General features: G+C 46.0%; 1 protein-coding gene across 1 annotated transcript in view; it reads left to right on the forward strand.

Moving 5' to 3' along the window:
* TLL2 (tolloid like 2) overlaps positions 1-21,662 on the forward strand; it is a 184,449-nt gene that overhangs the window by 128,594 nt on the left and 34,193 nt on the right. The window contains exons 10-12 of the mRNA XM_019555530.1: positions 10,565-10,667; positions 16,084-16,200; positions 17,881-18,026. Of these exons, the coding sequence (XP_019411075.1) occupies positions 10,565-10,667; positions 16,084-16,200; positions 17,881-18,026 (366 nt within the window). The remainder of the gene's footprint in view (positions 1-10,564; positions 10,668-16,083; positions 16,201-17,880; positions 18,027-21,662) is intronic.

A 21,662-nucleotide genomic window follows, 5' to 3' on the forward strand; every position in this document is an offset into this window, starting at 1 on the left:
AGCCCAGCATGCTGCCGGGCAGACCCAGAAGTGGACCGGAAATATTTTCAGTCCACTTCTAGGTTTGCTACTGAGCATGTGGAGGGCCACCCCCCTCACTCCTGTGGGACACTCCATGAGCTCCAGCATTACAGCATTCACAAGTCCGGATGATACCTCAAGGTATGTAGAAAAAACATTTCAAGCTGTGTCTATGTCCGAATTGGCATTGAATCTTCAGATTTGGATTGGGCCAAATTGAATCAGGGACAGTGATCCGAATCAACGAATAGAATCACTGTCCCTGATTTGGGCCAAATCTGAATTGAATAGGGCCTGCTTTGCATGCCCCTATTAGACAGCCTGTTACAGAGTTTGAGGTATGCTGCTGGGAGTCCCACAGATGGATACATAGGGCAACTAGGTCTGGAAACTCTGGTTTTGTGAAGCTTCCACACTGTTTGTTTTATTAATTACTGTTTTCCAGTTGTTCCTTTTCCTGGCTATAAGAATAGTAATATTCAGTGGTCTTTCTAGCCTTAATGTAGAGTTCCCTTCCTAGAGCCAACCCCACATTTAAAAAAAAAAAACCCTCGGGGAAACAGCATCTATGATGTTCCCCTTAGGAAATGCCTCATATTTTTCAAAGGAAGGAGAGGAAACTCTTTCCCTGCCTTCCTAATCTGTTGCCAGCAAAAGAAGCAGTGATTTGATTTTTCCCATCTGAACCCAGTAGATTCCCTCAAATCTGTTTAGAATTTTAGAAGGCAATAAACAGGGTTACTCCTGAAGTCCTAGTGAGTCGAGGCTGTTAGCTTGTCCCATTTGCTAGCTCATACCCTAGAAAGGATGACTAGGGATCATCAGGTACTTGGTACTGTGTCAGTATTCCATCAGGCCTTTTTAAATGCCCTAATTAGCATTATTAACATCACCAGCCAGTCGGAGGCATTGTGTGTTTGCAGAACAGGCAGAGGAGCCACGGTCGGCTGGCTCAGAACATTACACTGTTTACCAAAAACGTGTTTGAAGGTTTTAAAAGGCATTGAGTGTTTGCACTCAGAGCAGTTACACTTCCAAGTGTGTGTTTTCTGAAGTGGTCGAATCGATAGTGTAGTAAACTTTGGCAGGGAGGGTTTTTGGGTTTTTTAAAAAGTTTATCATGCAATCCTTCAATCGCATGCAAGTTTTTGAAATGTAGTAACACTTGCATCTGAAATTGGAGTAATTTTCCCTTCATTTCAAGTGGACCGGGATTGGGTCTTTGTATTGTGCCATTTACTCTATAAGATACCTCTCTAGCCTGCCCTTTTTTTTTGTCTCCTTACAATGAATTAGAGAAATTGCCTGAGCTGGCGAAAATCACTTTCAGCTGGGTAATCATTAAGAGCAGTAGCAAGTATGCAAAAATTCTACAGTTTGGGGGAACAGAGAGAGAAAAGACAGCACATTCAGGGGTGTGTGAAGGTGCTGAGCTGTATATACCTGCAAAGAAAATAAGAATAACATCCAGGTGTGTATGTGGATGTAAATTTGGATGCAAAATCTTGCCTGAACTATTTTAATAGCACTCTACTTTCTTCAAATGAAATCTTTTGTGGGGAAAAATAACCAAAAAGTAAACTTTATTTCTTGTTTTTGGTTTCTACAGTCCATAATAATCTCCTGTCTTCATCTTGCATTCTCCAAAGTTATTTCAGAGGCATCTGATCCACTAAGCAGCTGCTTATACTCAGAAATATTTTGTAATGTCCTGAAGCAAACAGTGTCTTGTTCAAACCAGGTTTGTGTTTGCTTGAGACTTAGGTTAGTTCTCAACTCTGAACCAAAAACTCTCTGGACTTGCCTGGTTTCATTCCAAAATCACTTTCATGTAGAGAAGGGATAAAACCTTAAAGATGACATTTCAGTTTAGGTGCATGGGGGAGTGAGTGTTCATATTAGAGTCTTGGATCTGAACCTAGCATATGGGTTTGGTTCTAACACTAGAATAGTTCTGTTTGTCTCCGCTTAAAGGGTTACAGCTCCAGATGATGGAAACTAATGAGAGGAGATGCTTTCTCCTTATCTCTTTTTTGGCTTCTTCTGTAATCTTACTTATAATAATGCAAAACAACTACTTGACAGTGTGGTGCCTTGTGCCTCCTCACTTGTGACATGTATATTTATATTGAAATCTCCTCAAAACAGGGACTTTACACAGTACCAAGTATGGGATGGGAAAAGAAAAGGTGAAAGTGGAAAAAATGAAATCTAATAACATTTAGCAAGCACTATCTGGGGTTGAAATTTATAGCATGCCACTAATAGAATCCACTACACTAAAGTCCTCCATGTTATAAGGGTATAAAGTATGGGTGGCTGAGTTGGGCCCTACATATTTGCCATTCCTTTTTTTTGCTTTTGGAAGGGAGGCTCCTGCCATGTCTTTCATTCTCATTCAGTGCAGCAAGTCCCCCTCTTGATCACTGATCAGATAGCTAGTAGATGATCAGTGATCAAGTAGTGGTTCAGTGTATGGAGAGGATGTGGTTGTGGGAAGCACTGGACCTCCAAGCCAGGGTGACCAGAGAGACACCCTGTGATCCTAAGGCATCATGTGGGCCATGGACCCTTGAATTTTACAGCCCAGGTGGGGCATGTGGTGTTGGCAGAACTGCAGGGCATCAGCTGAAAGCCCCTGGATGTCGCAAGATTCTGGAGGTGACCTGAGCAGCGAAGACCAAGTGACATGGGAGCAAGGACCCCAAGCCTCGGATGTGAGAGCGAGAACCACACATCAGGGATTGCACCCTCACACGTCCACTGCTGCTTCCATACATCCATCTAGCCTTCTACCCACCCCCTCGCAGCCAAACCATCACTCGCCCAACGACTAAGACCCTGTGGGCACTGCCATGGACCATGGACAAATCCAGCCCATCCACTGCCACCAGCCAAGCCTGGGAACACAAGTGGCAGTTTGGGGAAATAAAGGATCTCACTGCCATCTGGGGTGCGGAGCACATCCAACACCAACTCCAGATAGGGCATTGATCAGAGATGTCTTCAAGCTCATCACTTAGGAGGTGCAGGCAAGGGGTCACAACAGAGACTGGAAACAGTGTCTCACCAGACTATGTTGATGGGGAGGCAATATTACCGCATGTTTGACACTAGAAAGCAGCCTGAGGGCCAGGGGCAGTGCATACCATTCTACAAGGACCTGTCCCGTTTCCTTGCTGAGAACTGGGTGGACAGCCCCCGCCAATGCCTGTGGGATCAGAGGTGCAGTGGAGGAGTTGCTCACAGGGACCCTGCTGGAGGAGACAGAGGAAGACCGTGCAACACTGTTCTCCTCACGGGGGTCGTGGCTCTTCCAAACCAAGTCCTGTCGCATGTCTCTGCACCCCTCCCAGGGATGCAAAGCGAGGACCAGCCTCCCCTCCCAAGTACCAACAAAACAGCCAGTACTGGTACAACCTGCAGGACCTACAACCATTTCTCCCGACACTTCTGACAATTCAGGCCGCACTGTGCAACCTGTAATGGTAAGGTTTGCCTGAGCTCCATGCAACCATCATGGGGACTCGGGTCCTGGAGTGAACACAGAGCCCCTGGGGGGAGGGAAGGGGCAGTGGGGGGAACTGAAGCTGCCACAGGCCACCCCCTGCTGTTGTAGCCCTCTCAGGCTGTAGTGGCCCAGAAGCCCACAAAGGGGTTGGGGCTGGGGTGGCAGGGCAGAAATGCTAGGGTGTAGAAGGAGGGTGAATCATCCACTTCCCCATGTTCATCCTTCCCAGCTGAAGCCTGGAGCCCAGCCAAGGTGCCAGGTCTCTCTCCCCTGCCACCCTTTCCCCACCACACACACACATACACTCTTGGGCACTTGAGAGTATTTCCCACTCAAAGGGATCATAAATCTGCATAACTGACACATGCCATTTCTCTCAGGGCCATGCTGTCCTTCTGAGATTTGAGTCTAAGCACAGATATGTCGAGCACTTGAACATAACCAGCACCCCCTTTCACCCAGGCACTCATGGAAAGGCAGTGATAGCATTTAATGAGCTCAGCAGGCAAAAGAGTAAACGGCTGTTTTGGCAGAAAGCGCCCCCAGATCAGGGACAGGCAATATGCACACCTATGGCTGGCAACCACTCCAGTTGCTGTGCAGCAGGAACAAGAAAAAATGTCCCTTTTCCAAAACCCACCCCCAGATCTTCCTCTGAGCCCTGGAAGAACATACATGTGATGGAAGGATTCCTGTGTGGGAATTATTAGCTCAGCCACTCGGCGCTCGCTGCCAGGCTGACTTCTGGGTTCTGCACCTAGATAGGTGGGCAAGTGGCCCAACAGCATGTTTCCCCCTGCCCCCCAGTCAGATCCATGGGTGAAGTCCAGTGAGTGCTCAAGGTGCAGACAGTCAATGTATCGACCCCTTAGGGCAAGCCCCAACTCCCTCCCATGATTGCAGGCTGAGACCTGCCCTTTCAACCGTCTGTCCCCCACTTCTGCAAGCTATGCAGCCCCTCCCCCTTGTTTGCAGGTTCTGCATCTGTGTGTGGAAGGCCAGCTTGCAGCAGTTGGCATGCTGGCTTCAGGACGGGCAGCAGCACACCTGATGAGCGATGGAAAGATATGTGCAGGCCATGCACCGTGGACTTCTGTCACCAGGGGTTGAGAAACTGATGGGGGAATGACTCGGGCCATATACAGGGACATATGGATGAGCTGGAGGGTGCTTACACCTGAGCTGCTGAGTCACATGACTGGGGACTCTAGCTGGCCACCCGCTGTTTAGAGGAGATAGCCCGTGGTGCTGTGGAACTGAGAGTCACAGCGCCAGGATTGGGAGTTAATGCACACAGTCCTGGACAGCTGCCGGTTGTCCCGTAGGTGCAAGCCCTCCAAGTAGGTCCAAGCCAATCCCAAAGGGGTGTAGGAGCATTTTGAATGGGTGGGAGAGTGCAGCCTGCTGGGGCAGCTTCTGGAAGCAGAGTTCAGCAGCCTCAACTCGTCTGCTCCTCTGCTGGAAGACTCGGGCGGGAGCTTTTCTGCTCCCCACGACCCCACTCCTGGCCCAGGTCCCACTGCAGGGGAGCAGCGCAGGCTTGACTGAAACAGGCAGACCTCCAGCTCAGGCTGCCTGTCTGGCATGAGTCTCAGGCATCAGCAAGGGCTGTGTGTCTGTGGTGGTCCATAAAGCAGGGGACATGGGCCTGGAGGCCCAGGGGCAGGAGGGCCATCAGTCTTCAGTGCCCGCTGCAGTGATGCCTTCTTCCTCAGACAGACTTTGGGTCTGGGATCATGCAGCTCTCTAGCTCCTACGTGGAGAAGTCCCTGGTCTTGACTCCAGACCCCTGAAAGTAGGGTGCCAGATCAAAAGCCCCCTGACCTGTGCCTTGGCTCCAAGCTTTCACGTTTGTTGAGTTAAGGCCCTGTGGCATTTCTCCTGACCCCAAACTCTCTTCCAGGTTCTGCCACCCCATGCTCAACACCCCTCCCCCCACATCCTACTGCTGCCAAAGGTTTGCTGTTTTCTGTGAACTGGGGGGAGGGACCACGCAGAGACGCAAGCAATGTTCAGCAAGTTTTCTTTATTAAACACAGGAAAAGTTTGGCAATTGCAACATTTTAAACTGAGGCACATCTCTTTCTTGCACCCCATTCCCCAACACCTCCATGTGTTCCCCCAGGGGAGGTTGGGGAGGGAGAAGGGAAGGGGAATGGGCAGGCTGGGTTGTGGGCAGCACTGCCTGTGAGGCAGGCCAGAGGAGCCCATGGTAGGAGACCCGTGGCCCAATGCCAGGGCACGGGCACTCAAAGCCCTTCGGCCCCACTCATCCAGAGAGGTCTCCCAGGCCACATGTGAGAGGAGGAAGCTGGCAGGGCTTTGCAGATCTGGCAGCCTGCTGTGGTGCGGGGCCAAAGCCCCCTATGTCAGCAGAGGGCTTACCTTCCCCCATCCCTGCACCATGTGCTCATGGTGTCAGGCCTGATGCTTAGTTGAAATGTTCCTTCTGGCAGTCGAGGTGCCTCCCATAGGGCCTCATGAGCCAGGGCAGCCTGATGGGGGCTAGGCTAGCCCTCAATAGGGATAGGGGGGCAAAGATGGGGGAGCAATGACATTGCTGATGATGAAATCGGGGACCCCAAAAGCATAGCACCCACTCTTCATCACCCCAGGGAACAGGGAGTTGCATAAGAGGTGGACATCTCGACTTCGGCTGTATGAAAGAAAGTCAGTGGCCCAGTCGTGCCCCAGACACCTGGATTCTGTGTGCATGTGTGTGTGGGGCATGCACGTGTGCGTGCGTGCATTCATGCGCACACATGCGCGTGCACAACCCAGGTGTGCTAGACACACACACACACACGGGCATGGGGTGAGCATGTGGGAGACAGCTGTCTGATGGCTTGTGGCCATGACAAGCCACTGCTACATCAGGTCTAGGTGGGCAGCCATAATATCCCCACCAACCAGTCAGATGGGTAGGCTGTTCGGCTCAGGAGTCTTCAGCATCTCAGGGAACCTGCAGGGCACTCTGGGAATCATGCAAGAGCCCCTGCTACCTGCTGCGTTTGGGCCAGACAGGCAGGCTCCAAGCCCCGCATACCCTTCCTACAAGGCCTAATGTGTGTTTTGCTTCCTCCCAACCTAAACAGGGGTGCTTAGAGAAAATTACCAAGAGGGTTTCAGGCTTTTAAATAAAGCCTGAAGATTACTTTGGGAGATTATTAACATGGGAGAGGCAACCTGGTGGCAGAGAATGCAGAAAAGGCAAGTACTCAATGTCTTCTTCATCTTCACATGCCAAGTCAGCTCCCAGATTAATGCACCTGGCAGCACAGTTTGGGGAGGAGGGAAGCAGCCAGCAGTGACAAAAAAACAGGTTAAGGATTATTTAGAAAAGCTGGATGTGTACAAGTTCATGGGGCTGGACAGGATGCACCCCAGGGTGCTGAGGGAGTTGACTGACGTGATTGCAGTGCCTCTGGCCATCATCTTTGAAAACTCATGGTGACTGGGGGAGGTCCTGGATGATTGGACAGGGTTTAAAACTGATACGGCTCAAAATACATTTTGTCAATGTCGTTTTTACCAAATTAACTTCAAATGAAATGTTCCTCTGTATGAAATTGCCAGAAGTTTTGAAATTAATACAATGGCCGCTACTTTGTAGTGTTTGCAGTGGCAACGCTGCAGCAGTTAATGTACTGAGAGCCAGATACTGTCTATAAAGTGAGCTAAATAGACTGGTCTGCTTTCATTGTCCAAATTCAGAGACTTGCCAAAAGTCATCAAAGTAAATGGTGGAAAGTAAATCTCATTTAGAAATCGCTTGAGCCTTAATCTAGGTTGCCTGGTAAGAGTATACCATGGGAATCTGTATCTCTGCAGGAGGTATTGGATACAAGCTAACTTGATGGGTCAAATTTTGCAAAAAATTCACCCTTAGTAGATCCGTTGACTTCTCCCCTTTAGCCTCTTAAAAGAGAGACACCACTATGATGCATCACAGACCAGATGCTGCTCTTACAGCTGTGCAAATCCAATGCAGTTGCATGTTGTAACTGAGCTGTTTTGGGGTTTTTTTTGGTTTTTTTTAATCTCTTATCTTCCACTGTTTGCACCATTTGTTTACCTTTTCTGTTCCTTTAGCCTGGGTGGGGAAACTAGCTGGCTGGGTTTCCCCTGCTGTATTACATGGGGCTGTAGCATTGCAGGAGAATGCTTGCAGGACCGTACAGGAAAGAAGCAACTCTAGCAGTATAGATTATATTTCTGGCTCTGCCTGAGATATCCTGAATGATGTTGGGCAAGTCATTTAATCTGTTTGGCTGCAACAGCATTGAAGTGGGGTGCAGCTGCTTGCAAAAAGGTAAAAATTTCAGTAATGATATAAATGCTAATTTAGAAACAGCCCAAGCATCTTTATCGTCACCCTCTTCTGCATCCTAAATACCTGTGACCCTTCTAGCTTATAATGTATGCTGTTGCTAGGCCTGGGGAGGCAGGATGGCATTTTCTAGTGTGGCTGCAACACATGTACCCATGGCAAATATTCCCTATCAATAAGGTGGTAGATGATGCCTACTTCTCAGCAGTTTTATGGGCCTTCATGTGTGAGGTCATGGTAGAATTCGATGGGAAGGACTTTTCAACAAAATGTGTTTTTCATTTAAATCAAAAATGACCCTATTGTGGAGTTGATAAAAAGTCAGAATGGCTGTCTCATGGGAAAGATCAATGCTTCTACATTGTTCTTGTCCTGACTAGGCATGCACAGTTGAAACACTGGCATGCTGTATGGAGTGAAAAGTTTTGCAAAATTTCAATTGGAAATAGTGTAAATGTTTACCATTAAAACCAAGATGTTTCAGCATTTTGTGACAGATGGTACGGTTGGTTTACCATCCAGAATGGGAACACTTTGTTTCAATTCTGCATGATCTTAAACTGTGTTTGCCTTAGCCACCGCAGTGATTCACGAGAGCTGCTGTTTGAATGCCTTGTGCCTCTTTCGTCTCCTTTGTACTTAAGCTCCCTGGCTGGACTGCACCTCAGGAGTTGGCATGTTCAGCCTGCAGAAAAGGCACTTAAGAGGGGGACATGATAGCAGTCTTCAAATACTTGAAGGGCTACCCTAAAAGCACCTGTTGTCTCTTGCTGAAGAGAAGGACATGGACCCAATGGCTTGAAGTTGCAATGAAGTAAATTTAGTTTGGATATCCAGGAAAAACTTCTTCACTGTGAGAATAGTGAGGCAGTGGAACAGACTGCCTAGGGAAGCTGTGGACTCTCCATCACAGGAGGTGTTCAAGAAGAGGTTGGACAGTCACTGGTGGGGGATGATCTAGGCATACCATGCTTATTTTCTACCGTGGGTATTTTCTATGCTTCTGGGCTTTGCCGGTTGCTCCTTCTTCTTCCCCCCTTCCCCCCTCTTATTTTTCTGCTGTGTGTCAGGGTGTTTTTAAGCCTCACTAAAGGCATTGGGTGTTGGCTTTGGCTATGGCTAAGTCTGGGGTGTCATGATTCTCTTGCTAGTAAACCTCCTGCTGGAGGTTCCTAGCTAGGAGGTCTTACCCAGGTGTTGGCAACCCCCAACACATGTGCCAGAGCATGGCATGAGGCCATTTTGCTCAGCACATCATAGCCGACTGGGGCTCTGTGCAGCTGCTGTTGGCCGTGGAGCCCAAGCTGCTCATAGCAGGCAGTAGGGAGGCTGCAAGCCCTGTTGCAAGCAGCCCAGGGTCTGTGGCAGGCAGCAGCTACCCAGACCCCAAGCCAGATGTGTCAGGCAGCCAAGAGGTTGCAACCAGTGCACTGGGGTCCGGAGCCCTGGGTGGGCTCTGTGGCCTATGGTGGCTGCACATATACCTCAGGGTGAATAGCAGGGAAGAGACTGGGGTTGTACTACCCCAGGTCCTTTCCCAGCCATGCACCCTGAGGAGTGCATGCAGCTGCCACTGACCTGAAACCCAGGCTGCAAACTGGCACACCAGAGTCTGGAGTCCCAGCCTGGCTCCATGACTGGCAGTGGGTGGACATACACCTCAGGGTGCACAGCAGGGAAGGGGCTTGGGTGTGCTGCCACGATAAGGATTGGGCCTTGCCATCTGCTCCTGGCATGCTAACATCTTCCAAGTCCAGGTTGAGGGGGGTTTTGGCACTCAGCCCAAAAAGGTTGCCGATCCCTCGGGGTCAGACCAGTTACTGTATTTCAGGTCAGGAAGGAATTTTACCCCATGGTCAGATTGGTACAGACTGGGGGGGGGGGTTGCCTCCCTCTACCCAAGATATCTTGAGCATAAATTGACAATATTTTAGAGAAGCAGGACGTTGGCTGCCTTGGTTCCCCTGCTTTACCTGTGGCAGGTTAGGTGTTAGGTCTATGTTGTGTCAGGCTTGAGAGCAGTCTTATGTAGAGTTTAGATGGTTCGGATAGGGGTGATCCTGATTGTGCCAGAGGGTTGGACTAACTGACCTCCAGAAGTCCCCTCCTGCCTTATTTCTGTATGACTATGACTTGAGGCACTGGGGGCTCAGCTAGAGGGAAGACAGTTGTCTGTTTTGGGAATTGTGTTTTACATATAGTCCACTAGGCTGCCAGAATGGAGGCGTGAGGAACTCAAACAGCAGCTTTCATGGTGTACCATGGCAGCTGGAGGAGAGGGCTGACACTATAATCTAACAGAAAATTAGAAAAAAAAAAAGCAAAATTAATCAAAGCTTTCCATCGAAATCCTTTTTCTCTGCAACACATTTTTTCTTATTCCTACTGGATGAACCACTGGTACTTCTTTGTGTTGTAAAACCACAGTCAGACCTATTCTTCTTAAAGGAGCCTTCTACTTGAGTGAGTGTCTGTCATCTTTTCTGTCATTCACTCAGTAACATGCTGTCTGCTGGTTTGTATGATAGAGCTCTGTAAAACGCCTCAGGATATCTTTTTAACAAAAGATGCATTAAAAAAAAGTCCTTTTTACCATTTAAACCTCTTAGGCAGCATAATGACCCTGATGGAATTTAGTTTGTAGGTCCTGTTGTGCCAAATAGCTCCATTTGCAAAGATAACTCTGCTCCCTCTGTTCACAGATTATGCTAAATTTCACGTCAATGGACTTGTTTAAAAGCCGCCTGTGTTGGTATGATTATGTGGAGGTGCGTGATGGCTACTGGAGGAAGGCTCCCTTATTGGGTGAGTGGCTATTTAAATTTTTTAAGATGCTTGTACAGAGTGTATGTAAATGGGCCCTTCATCCACTAGGTGCTGGGAGCTTATTTGTAGAATAGGCACATGGTTCTCCTTTAATACTTCTCCATTGTTATCAAAGTGCTTCTTGAACAGTACGTAATTCATCCACCCAGTTCTCTCTGTGAGGTAGGGAAACATTATTCCTTCATTTTTCAGATGAGGAGTTGAGGTTCAGAGTGAAATGATTTGCCCAGAGTGCCATAGCAAGTCAGGCAGACCTGGTCTTTTGATTCCCTGTCCCTTGCTCTAGCCATACAACATTGCCTTAAGACGTATTTAATTATACTGCACTGAAACAGAGTTCCTAGATGATCAAACTGTACAATTTCTGACCCAGAACACTACAATTATTTTTCAGTGAGTCTGCCAAGTATGTAAATCGGTGCACTCAGATGAGCAATTGTACTACTACCCATTAGCCTACTTCATGGACTGGTATATTGAATTTGTGGTTTTTCTATATGCATATCTTCCTATTCTAATTTGTGTATAAAGAACTGGGATGGGACACAGAAAACTCATCTTATACAGGTCATAAAATGCTAGGAACGTTCAGTTGCTAAAGTGTGGAATGGATTTGAATCTGCCGTCTTGAGGGAAATGGTTTATCTGAGCTACCAAATCCTCTAGACCATCCAGCTTTCTCTCCCTATTAGACGCAGAAACACACTATTTTTAAAAGCAGGCTCCAGAGGTAGGGAGGATGTCTTCTGATGGGGAGGAGGCACAAGCCAGGCTAAGAGAAAAGCTGTAGAGGAAAATATTTCAGTGGCCTTTGCTGGGAAATATGAGGGAGTTACAGCTTTCCAGTCAGCACCGCTCACATGCCACCTCATTTTCCAAGAGCTGGCTTTCCTTTAGGATGTACCAGTTACGGACATGGAGCACGTCTCTGACACACATACTGTTGCTGTGGGCTATCTGTAGGCTCTGGTATTATCCCTAATGCTTTCTTCCAGTACCTGCCATTCCATAGTTGCGCCTCCCACATACAACTGCAGGGTATCAGCCTACAGATATTGTTCCAGCTTCTGTAGTAAGGGACTCTAGCAAGGTTTCCTCCAACTCATTCAAAACATGGCTCAGTCTTGGTAGGACAAGACTGTATATTTCAATCATGGTGTAGCCTTTCTATGGTGTTGAAGGCCTTGGTAGGACGAGACTGTATATTTAAACCATGGTGCAGTCCTTCAATCTGTGGTGTAGCCCTTGTAGAGACTGCTGCTTTTGGGTGCCCAGCTGAGGATAGTTAGGGGGTGGGGGGAAATCTGGTCTTTAGAAAATACTGAGCTACCTGTCCTTTGCAAACCAGGTCCTCTACAGCATTAAGATAAACACCTAAAATTGCAGATCACTGGAAGAGGGCCGTAGGCTACTTTGGAAGCAGTCAAATAGAAGTGGCTTACAGGGCATGACTGGACCATGCTTAAACAATGTGGAGTTGATTGTTGGGAAACCATGTCCTCCCCTGCATCACTTTGCAACTGGGATGGAACCTGAAAAAGCATTATTTGAATTCAAACTTCTGTGTCTCTGGTTTTTAAAAACTGGCTCTGTAGAAAGCTTTTTAGAAATTGTATGGGATTGTCTCCATGATTTCTTATGCGTGATCCAGGAGAATGTGAATTAGCACTGATGGGACAACAGGCTTCATCTCCACACTGCATCTCTGCTTGGGCTCTGAAATATTATAAAAAAGCACTGTTGTCTCAAGCTCATAGCATCTCATTTATTTCCTTCAGCTTGTACCATGCTGTCAGTCACTGTTGAGAACATGAGGCTGCTGGTAAGGGCATTTGGGATTTTCTTACTTTTGGGTGTTTTGGTGGATGAAGGAGTCGGAAGAGAGAGCCAGGACATTTGGGTTCTATTCCCAGTTCTGCCACTTCCTAACTTTGATCTTGGGCAAATTCCTTCACCTCTGCTTTCGCATTTGTAACATATGTGAATCTCCACTGTACCCTACGAGGCAAGAAACTCCAGATTTTTTTCAGCTAGATGAGTGCAGCCTCACACAGGTTACTGGGGGTGTGTTTTCTGTTATGACTAGGAATTTGACTACTGGGCGGGGGTTTTCAGTGGAGCCTAGATGAGTTGGGCGCCCCTTTGAAAATTCCTACCCTTAATGCCTTTGGTATTAGGTTGTGAGGCTTATCAGTTGTGAAGAGTTTTGAAAACCAGTGAAGAACAGCAAGGCACTAGGCCAGTGATTCTCAACCAGTGTGTCGGGGCCCCTTGGGGTGCCACCAGATCCTTTGAAGGGTGTCACAAGATGCGAAGAGATAAGTGAGGTGAGATCAGATAAGTTAAGTAGATAAATGCAGGCTCAGGTTTGTCCCTGCCTGAATGACCCCCTAATATCCACTGCCCAGCCTCTCTGCAAGGGGGTTAGCCCTGTAATATATAAATTAGTTTTTGAAATTGGGTGCCCCTCAATTTGCAAATGTTGTGCAGGGAGGGATCGAGTCCAGTGAAAGGTGCCTTGAGTCCAAAAAGGTTGAGAACCATGGCACTAGATCCTAAACCTGCAAATCCTTGCATGGCTATGCACAACAGATAGAGCAAAGTTGGGCAGACAAAGGTGTGAGTTAGGCTATGCAGGGAACAAGGGAGGCCCATAGAGCAGTAAGGAGTGTCAGCAGCTGGTTTACACTGAGTAGCACAAGGTTAAAAGTAGCAAGCATATCTGAGAGGAGGTAGACTCAAAAGAGTGGCCCTCAATAGGTGTGTGGTAGTTGAGTCTTGCTCCTTCTCCTAGTCAGGAATAGTGGGTCACCTTCTTACCAGCCCTGGTTCCTGCATTTCTCAGGCCTTAATATGTGACACTGCACCTGTGCTTTGCAGAAGAGAATTAGGCCCTTTAGTAAAGGATTTTATTGGTGGGAAAGTGCTCTTTTCTAGGTTAGATGTCTGGCACTGATAGAGGCAACAGCAGAGGAAGGCTTGGGAGGGGGTCTCCCTCTAATTGGAGCAGTAGTGCTCTCCTCCCCAGAGGAGAGTGTCCTTGGGACTTCCTCTCTGCTGCAAGGGTGATTGTGGGCAAGTGCACACATCCTTCCAGCAGCCGTGACTTAGAGCGCTTCGGTTTTTCTGTCAAACGTTTAAGTGCTTAAAAATGAAAAATCTCCTTAAACATAGTTGGATTTGTAAACCTTTCTGTTGTGTGAACTGCCATGGCCCCTGCAAGGGGTCGGTCCCATGAAATTAGTTAGGAAGAGGCAGGCCGGTTGTGGGCTGGCAGGGGGGTGGGGAAGAGGATTAGCATGAATTGTGAAAGCATGTATTTCGCCTGGAAAAAAAAAAAAGTTCCCTGCATATTTTCCCATGGAAGTGTGTGAAAACCCAGCCTTAAATGGTGCATAACTTTTTTATGAATGGGCCCTTTATCGAACTCCAAGGAGTTCACTTATTCTAGCTTCCTCATCTGCATTTCCTCTCCTTGACATCCTTGTTGAACTCAACGACTAAATCCAAGAGGCAGTTGCTCAGTGACCCTAGGGAGAGGAACCTTGCAAGTGTCAACACTGTTTGTTAGTATTTGTTCCTATGAGGAGGAAAAAGAAAAGCAGCTGTATTGCTGTTTATTTCTGTCCTACTGTAATGACCCCTGACCTATTTGGAATATACATGTGTTTTAAAGCCATGCACTTCTGGGACATATGCTTGTTGGATTTCAGCAGCTAAGCAGAGCAAGGTTTGTGTTAGTATTTGGCTCAGAAACACCCATGGAAAAGACCATGTTATAGCAGATTGAGCTGTGGTTCAGTTGATGGTGCTATTCCCTTGGTATCTTTGCCCTGGCTACGAAATGGTGTTTGTAACACACCTAGGAGAGCTCTAGTAGTCACACTGAATGACTAACATGCATTAAGACTACAACTGCCTTCTCTATCCTGAGATTTCATTTAGCCTGCATTAGCAAATGTGTTAAAAACATCCATCTTTTTCCCTGGTGTAGACAAAAAGCTTGAAATGAGAACCAGTAATGCAGCAAGTTAGTAGATACTAATGTGCCACCTTTCACCTGAGATGCAGAACCAAGCTCTGACCTTTTGAGGTCACCAGCAAGCCCCTGGATTGTTTTTTACAAGGCCTCGAGTTGCAACCCTTATTCCCTGCCCAAATTCCAATCTGGATAATTATGTTCCCCACTACAGATTCAGCTGGATAAACTGGTATTCAGTTACTCCTGCAGAAGAGGAACAAACCCAGACCCCGCTGTATTCAGTGTATTACATTGCCATTGTCAGGTGAAGGAAAGAACCACGTGGCGATAGGTATCCTTGAAACACAGTTACTGTTTGACCTGTGCTTTGAGGAGTCTTCTTCCTGAAACAGGCTATAGAAACATAAGCGATTTTTATCATAATTTATTATTAACATTGCTGTGGAAAATAGCAGTTCACAACTGTAGAGTTCAGTAGCGTTATCTTACCAGTACTTCTGTTGACACTTATCAGAAATATCCAGCTGTCTTAACCATACAGCGAACGTATTCTAGGTAATGAAAACCAAAGGACCATAGTACTCCAGGGACCTCAGTTAGAAGAAGTGTGTAACTAAGATCATTCCCTCTTGCATGGAAGTGATTGCCATATCTGGCGTGAAGAAAGGATTTCCCCTCAATACCAGAATTATAGAAGGAAAGGGATGGTTCTTTCCCTTTTTTTGGCAGCCAGACTGAGATTTTCAAAGCCATCTGGGAGCTCTGCATGTTTGGTTCTCATTGATTGAGATTCTTTTCACCCACCCTTTTTGTCTTGTTTAGTTGGATTCCCAGCATAGTGGGACAGGACTGCTTCTTGCCATAGTCTTTTACACCTGGCAAAATAGTGCCATGACCTTGGGTGGAGGTTGCTGTTGTACAGTTAATTTTTTGCTCTGGGTTTATATAGCACCGTGCACATTAGGGATCTTGGTCCAGGACTGAGGCTCTTAGACACTCTGTAACACAAATAAATAATCATAATGAATTGCTTCCAGCATCATCGCCTATTTATCTAAGTCCTCTATTCAGGCTGTTTTACTCCCTACCATTTCATCACCTACCATAATTAATGACCCTACTGCTTCATCCTGAGATTTTGTAAAGCTCTTGGATATGTTAATTTTACCAGGCCAACATTTGTGAATGCTAGGCTTTGTTCCTAGGTGGAATTTAAACTCTTTGGGGAGAATACAAATAAAGTTGACTCCCTTTTTTGAGATCCACGTTGTCATCTGAGTGAAAGTGTGCTGTAGATTTACCTTTACCCTGACTCTCTGGAACTGCAGGTGATTTTATGCCATTTTTCCCATTGCCCAAAGCACTCTCACCTGTCCATGGAGAGATCTTGATCATCTGTTTCCTGCCTTCTAGGTAGATTTTGTGGTGATAAAGTCCCTGAGCCAATAATTTCCACGGATAGCAGGCTGTGGATTGAGTTCCGGAGCAGCAGCAACATCCTGGGAAAGGGCTTTTTTGTGGTTTATGAAGGTAAGAAAGATCTTTAGCTAAGTGCTAGCAGGACTGTGTCATTCTGTACGGTCTACAGACCTGGTCCTGCAGGGGAATCTAACGAGTGGTTTAGAATTTATTTTATGCACTAGTTTAAAACCTGTCTAACTGCAGAAGGCAGCTCTACACCCACTCGTATTTCCGAGGTGGTGCAGGGATTGCAGAATTTGCAAACCCCTTCAGTGTGTATGGTTGAGGTCAACCAACCAGATTCCAAAACAGGCCTATGGTCTATGAGGCCCTTTCAAGATGAAGACCCTATAGGTTCCTCAAACATAATGATTTAAAGGGAAACTCACATTAAGGGTTATATGTAAAATTTAGAGCCATCTATTTCCTTTCAAGTTCACTTTATTTTGGTTCAGTGACTCTAAGAGGCTAATATTCTCTTGCTGGCCTCTTTGGGACTGTTGGGAGACTGAATATGTCATAGTGCAGTGGTCTAGGATAACAGAGAAGTTGAAAGTTATGTCCTTTGGGTCTACAGTTTTGCTAATTGACTGTATTTATTTATTTATTTAAGCAAAGATGCTATTTTGCTGGAATCTGAGGGGGGGGTTTCAAAAATGAAAATTTTGACCCTGAATTTAAATGCGTTATCAAATTTTTGTCTTCAAGTGAATGGTTTTTCAAACTTTTTGTAGAAAAATACTGAAAATATGGTTGGCATTGTGTGGGGGCCTTTAGTAACTGAACAAATTCTACTGACAAATTTGGTGGGGGTGGGAATTGGAAGCAAATTCACTGAAAATTTAGAAACTATTAATAATGATAACTGACCAAAATTTAGTGCTGTACCAGCTCAGCTTGAGACCCTATGTGGAGGTTACACTGGGATTTGAAATGGTATTTTTGTATTCTTGGCTGATTTAAAAAAAGCAGACCAAAAATAAAGTTAAATTTTAAAGGCAATCTGAAAAAGTACTTTCTATATGCACCCCTTGTACTGATAGTTAAATTGATGATTGCCTAGTCCTGCACTCAACTTCAGCTTTTTTTTCTTGACTGGATTCTTTTATCAATATGAAAAGTTTCTCCCTGTCTCCAGCATGACCCCAAGCTTCATTTCTCTTTACCTTTCCAAGTCCCAACTCTATGTACTCTTTGGGAAGCTATTGTACTGTTCACCTTCTTGCCTGCATAAAGAAATTACTCTTGTACCAGGATTCTTAGTCTATAGGGCACCTTCAGATGCAATCTGTATGAGAATATATTCAATAAAGCTGCATTAAATAGACTTCTTTAGGCACATCTTCCCTGTCCCAGGAAGGTATAGGAACTCCAAGGTCTTGCATAAAGTTTGCTAATAGTGCCATCTAGTGGCAGGTTTTCGTTTACAGCACAGTTGATGTTGGTAATTAATATTTATTTGCTATATCATCATAATGACTGTTAATTTGAGTGCCCAGTGGTGTACAAGGTCTGGATATTAAAATAAGCCTTACCTCTAAGAGACTGATGCAGCAAGATGAGAGTCATTGAGAGAGGAGGAGGAATTCGGTTAGATTTTTAACACCTCTCATAATAGGTTTGGCTCATGAGATAAGCTGTGTCGGTATGAATTTGAAAGAGAAGATGTGCTTTGAAGAAACCTTAGAAAATCAGATTGAGTGGGAGAAAATGTGTAACCACATATCTGCACTGTTTTTTTTTATGAAGCTATTTGTGGTGGAGAAATACAGAAAGATGCTGGCCAGATTCAGTCTCCCAATTATCCAGATGACTACAGACCTTCCAAAGAGTGCATATGGAAGATTACAGTTTCTGAAGGGTTTCACGTAGGGATCACGTTCCAAGCATTTGAGGTGAGAGACACTTGCATGTGCCCTTAAACAAAAATAACCTCTCGGCATAGGAGGTTGTAAAACAGGAGGCCTCCTAAAGAGTATAAGTTTTGCAAAAATTGAGCAATTTTCCCTTAAATATTTTAACAAAATTAATTTCAAACCTTGAAAGGGATGTATGTCAGTAATGAAGCAGAGTAATCTTAGTTTCTTCAAACTCAGCCTATAGAAAGTTAGCTTAGAAAAGTGAAGTTAAAAGAGACATATGGTAACAGAGAAATACAAGATTAAGGGTTGAATTAATGAGTCTTTTCTTTTCCACCTGATTACATAAAATGAGATCATTGAAGTTCAGGCAAATCTCCCAGTGGTTTCCTTTGGACAAGATTGGAACCAGAATATTGCTGAAGCTGCAAGTGGCATTTGTGAATGTCTTACTCAAATGCCATGCTTCAGGACAGCAGCCTGTCACTGCAGAAGTGAGGAGGGTTTTTTCCCTATCATTTACAATATGAATTGCACCATCAGTTGGATGTGTTAAGATTTGCTCGTTTATTGTTGTTTGAAATATCAACATCAGAGAGAGGATGGGTTGGCATTCTTATACAGGGCGGTATCCTCCATCCTCTTGATGTGTCTATAGAGTCATGTTCATATCTTATGTATGCATCCTACAGGCTAGGATGAGATTGTTTGGTTCCATAGTTGATTGTTCAGTCTACCAACTCCGGCAGGCTGATTATAAACCCCTAGGCAGGTCCCTGAGGTACCATGGTTGTTGTTGCTCATCTTCATTGTTTGCCATCATTCATGTGTGCAAAACCTTTGTTATCGTGTTAGGAAAGAAGAGGTGCTGTGCATCTGGAGTCACTGGTCCCTCCATGTTTTCACGCTGATTGGCTTTAGGTATTCTCCTGCCATTCGCAGAGTTCAGCACCTACGTTGCCCCTTTTGTGCTGCTAAACAACACTTGTTATCACCAGCGGCAGAAATGGCAATCCCTCAATTCTACCACAGCTCACTGATGGGTCTTGAGGTGACTTCAGAGTCCAGTCTTTGAGCCACAGATCCATCTGCAGAAGTTGCAGTTCTTTTTGCAGGGGAGAGCAGGCTGTAGGCTGGGGTTCCTCTCCTTTTCCTTTCTCTCCTCTTTCTTCTCTGCTTCAAGAACAAGATACTTTACCTCAAAATTGGCTGCAGTTTGGTTGAGGTTGAGGCGCCATTGGAGTCATTTTCTTGAGGTATGGCTTCAGTGTGTTGTAGCATTTACTCTGGCCACTGCAAGATCTAATGCCGTTACTAATGTGGGAATAGAGGACTTATTTTGGGAGTCAAGAGTCAGGCATGTGCACACAATGTCTGGTCCAGTGAAGTTGGCATTTCAGGATCACTGAATCGATGTTGGTAACATTGGCTTCAGCAAGGATGCTGGCATTTGTATAGTGATCTTCCTATTTGATATGGAGGATTTTCTAGAGGTATCATTGGTGAAACCTCTTCACACTCTTGAGATGACAACGATAGGTTTCACATCCATAGAGGAGGGTGGGGATGATGACTGCATTGTAGACCTGGATCTTGGTGTCTTTCTGGAGATTGCAATCAATAAAGACATACCAAAACAATTTCCCAAAGGAGGCACTTGCGCACTGGATCCTATGCTAGATCTCCTTATCAGTGCTCACTTTCTGAAAGAGATGGTTATCCAAGTAGGGTAAGTGCTCAACTTACCTCCAAGGTCTTTCCCTCAGTGGTAATTTGTGGAGGAGGGTCACATTCATGACCCAGGGCAGGCTCATAGAGTGCTTTAGTCTTCTCGAAGTTGAGAGAGAAGCCCAAAGTTTAGTAGGCTTCTGCCAAGAGATCCAGTACAGACTGGTGGTTTTCCTCAGTGTGTACAAGGATGGTGCAGTCATTAGTGTATAGAAGGTCAAGAGTGGTTGTTTATAAGTACTTTGGTCTTTGAGTGAAAACATCTCAGAAGAGCCCTCCATCCATTCAGTATTCAATGTCAATTATGGAAGGAAGGCAGTCTTTAATGAGAGCCAGGATGACTGTAAAAAAATGGAGAACAGAGCTGGGGCCATGACTTGTTCTTGCTTGATATCAGTTCAGAAGGCAAATGGATCTGTCTCTGATATGCTACGTAGAATGGTCAGAGTCATCTAGTCATGGAGAAACCTCAGGACCTTGATGTACTTTTCTGGACACCGAAATTTGTGGTGTCTCAGTACTAGTTCCTTGCTGCCAGTGAGGGACTTTATAGAGTTCAGCAAGTATCCCATCCAGTCCAATAGCCTTCTTGTTCTTGTATTTCTTGATGGTACACCAGACTTCTTCTATGGTAGGAAGGTAGGATTCTGTTTTATGCTGTTGGGGGATGGACTTGATGGTGGTATCTGCCAGTTGACTCACAGTTCAGGAGTGCTTCAAGGTGTTCTTTCCTTCTAGCTTGGATAGATTAATTGTCTTTAAGGAGTGTCAAACCATCCTGCAATTGAAGGAAAGTAGGGCCATGGGAGGTTGGGCTGTAGATGGCTTTTTGTAGATTTCATAGACATTAGGGCTGGAAGGGACCTTGGAAGATCATCGAGTCCAGCCCCCCACCCAAAGGGCAGGAAGTCAGCCAGCAAGACAAGCATCCAATTTGCTCTTGCAGGTATTCAATGTAGGTGTTTGAACCACCACTGATGGCAGGCTGTTTCAGACCTTGGGGGCTCGGACAGTAAAGAAGTTCTTCCTTATGTCAAGCCTGAAAAGGTCTTGTAGTAGTTTATGACCGTTCGACCTTGTCATCCCTTGGGGTACTCTGGTGAACACACGTTCCCCCAGAGCCTGGTGGTCACCCCTGATAAACTTATAGGTGGCAATCAGATCTGAGCCTGTGCTTTTCCAGGCTAAACAGCCCCATGGCTCTCAGCCTGTCAGCGTAAGGTCTGTTTTCCTGACTTCTGATCATGCATGTGGCTCTCCTCTGGACTCTCTCAAGCTTCTCCACATCCTTTTTGAATTGTGGAACCCAAAAATGGATTCAATACTCCAGCTGCGGCCTCACCAAGGCCGAGTACAAGGGGAGAATGACGTCCCGGGATTTGCTTGAGAAGCATCTATGGATGCAAGCCAGCATTTTGGTTGCTTTACTAGCCGCAGCATTGCATTGCAGGCTCATGTTCATCTTGTGGTCAAAGATGACCCCCAAGTCTCTTTCTTCTGTAGTGCTATCCAACGTAGCACTGCCGAGCCTATAAGGGTGCTGCAGGTTTTTCCTCCCAAGGTGGAGAACCTTGCATTTTTTGGTGTTAAACACCATGAGGTTCTCGTCCGCCCATTTGCTGAGCTTGTCCAGGTCAGTCTGGATCACCCGTCTGTTTTCAGGTGTGGATGCTTTGCCCCAAAGTTTGGTATCATCAGTGAACTTGGCCAGTCTGCTTCTGACTCCAATGTTCACATCATTAATGAAGATGTTGAACAATATGGGTCCAAGGACAGAGCCTTGGAGGACGCTACTGCTCACCGGACACCATGATGATTGACCATGATCAATTACTACCCTCTGGGTCTGACCACATAGCCAATTTCCCAGCCAGTGGGTCGTGGTGGACCCAAGGCCACAACTGGCCAGTTTTGCCAAAGGGTGATCATGGGATACCAGATTGA

Source organism: Crocodylus porosus, unplaced genomic scaffold (assembly GCF_001723895.1).
Source record: "Crocodylus porosus isolate Cpor-Errol unplaced genomic scaffold, CroPor_comp1, whole genome shotgun sequence".
In the NCBI taxonomy this organism is placed as follows: Eukaryota; Metazoa; Chordata; order Crocodylia; family Crocodylidae; genus Crocodylus; species Crocodylus porosus.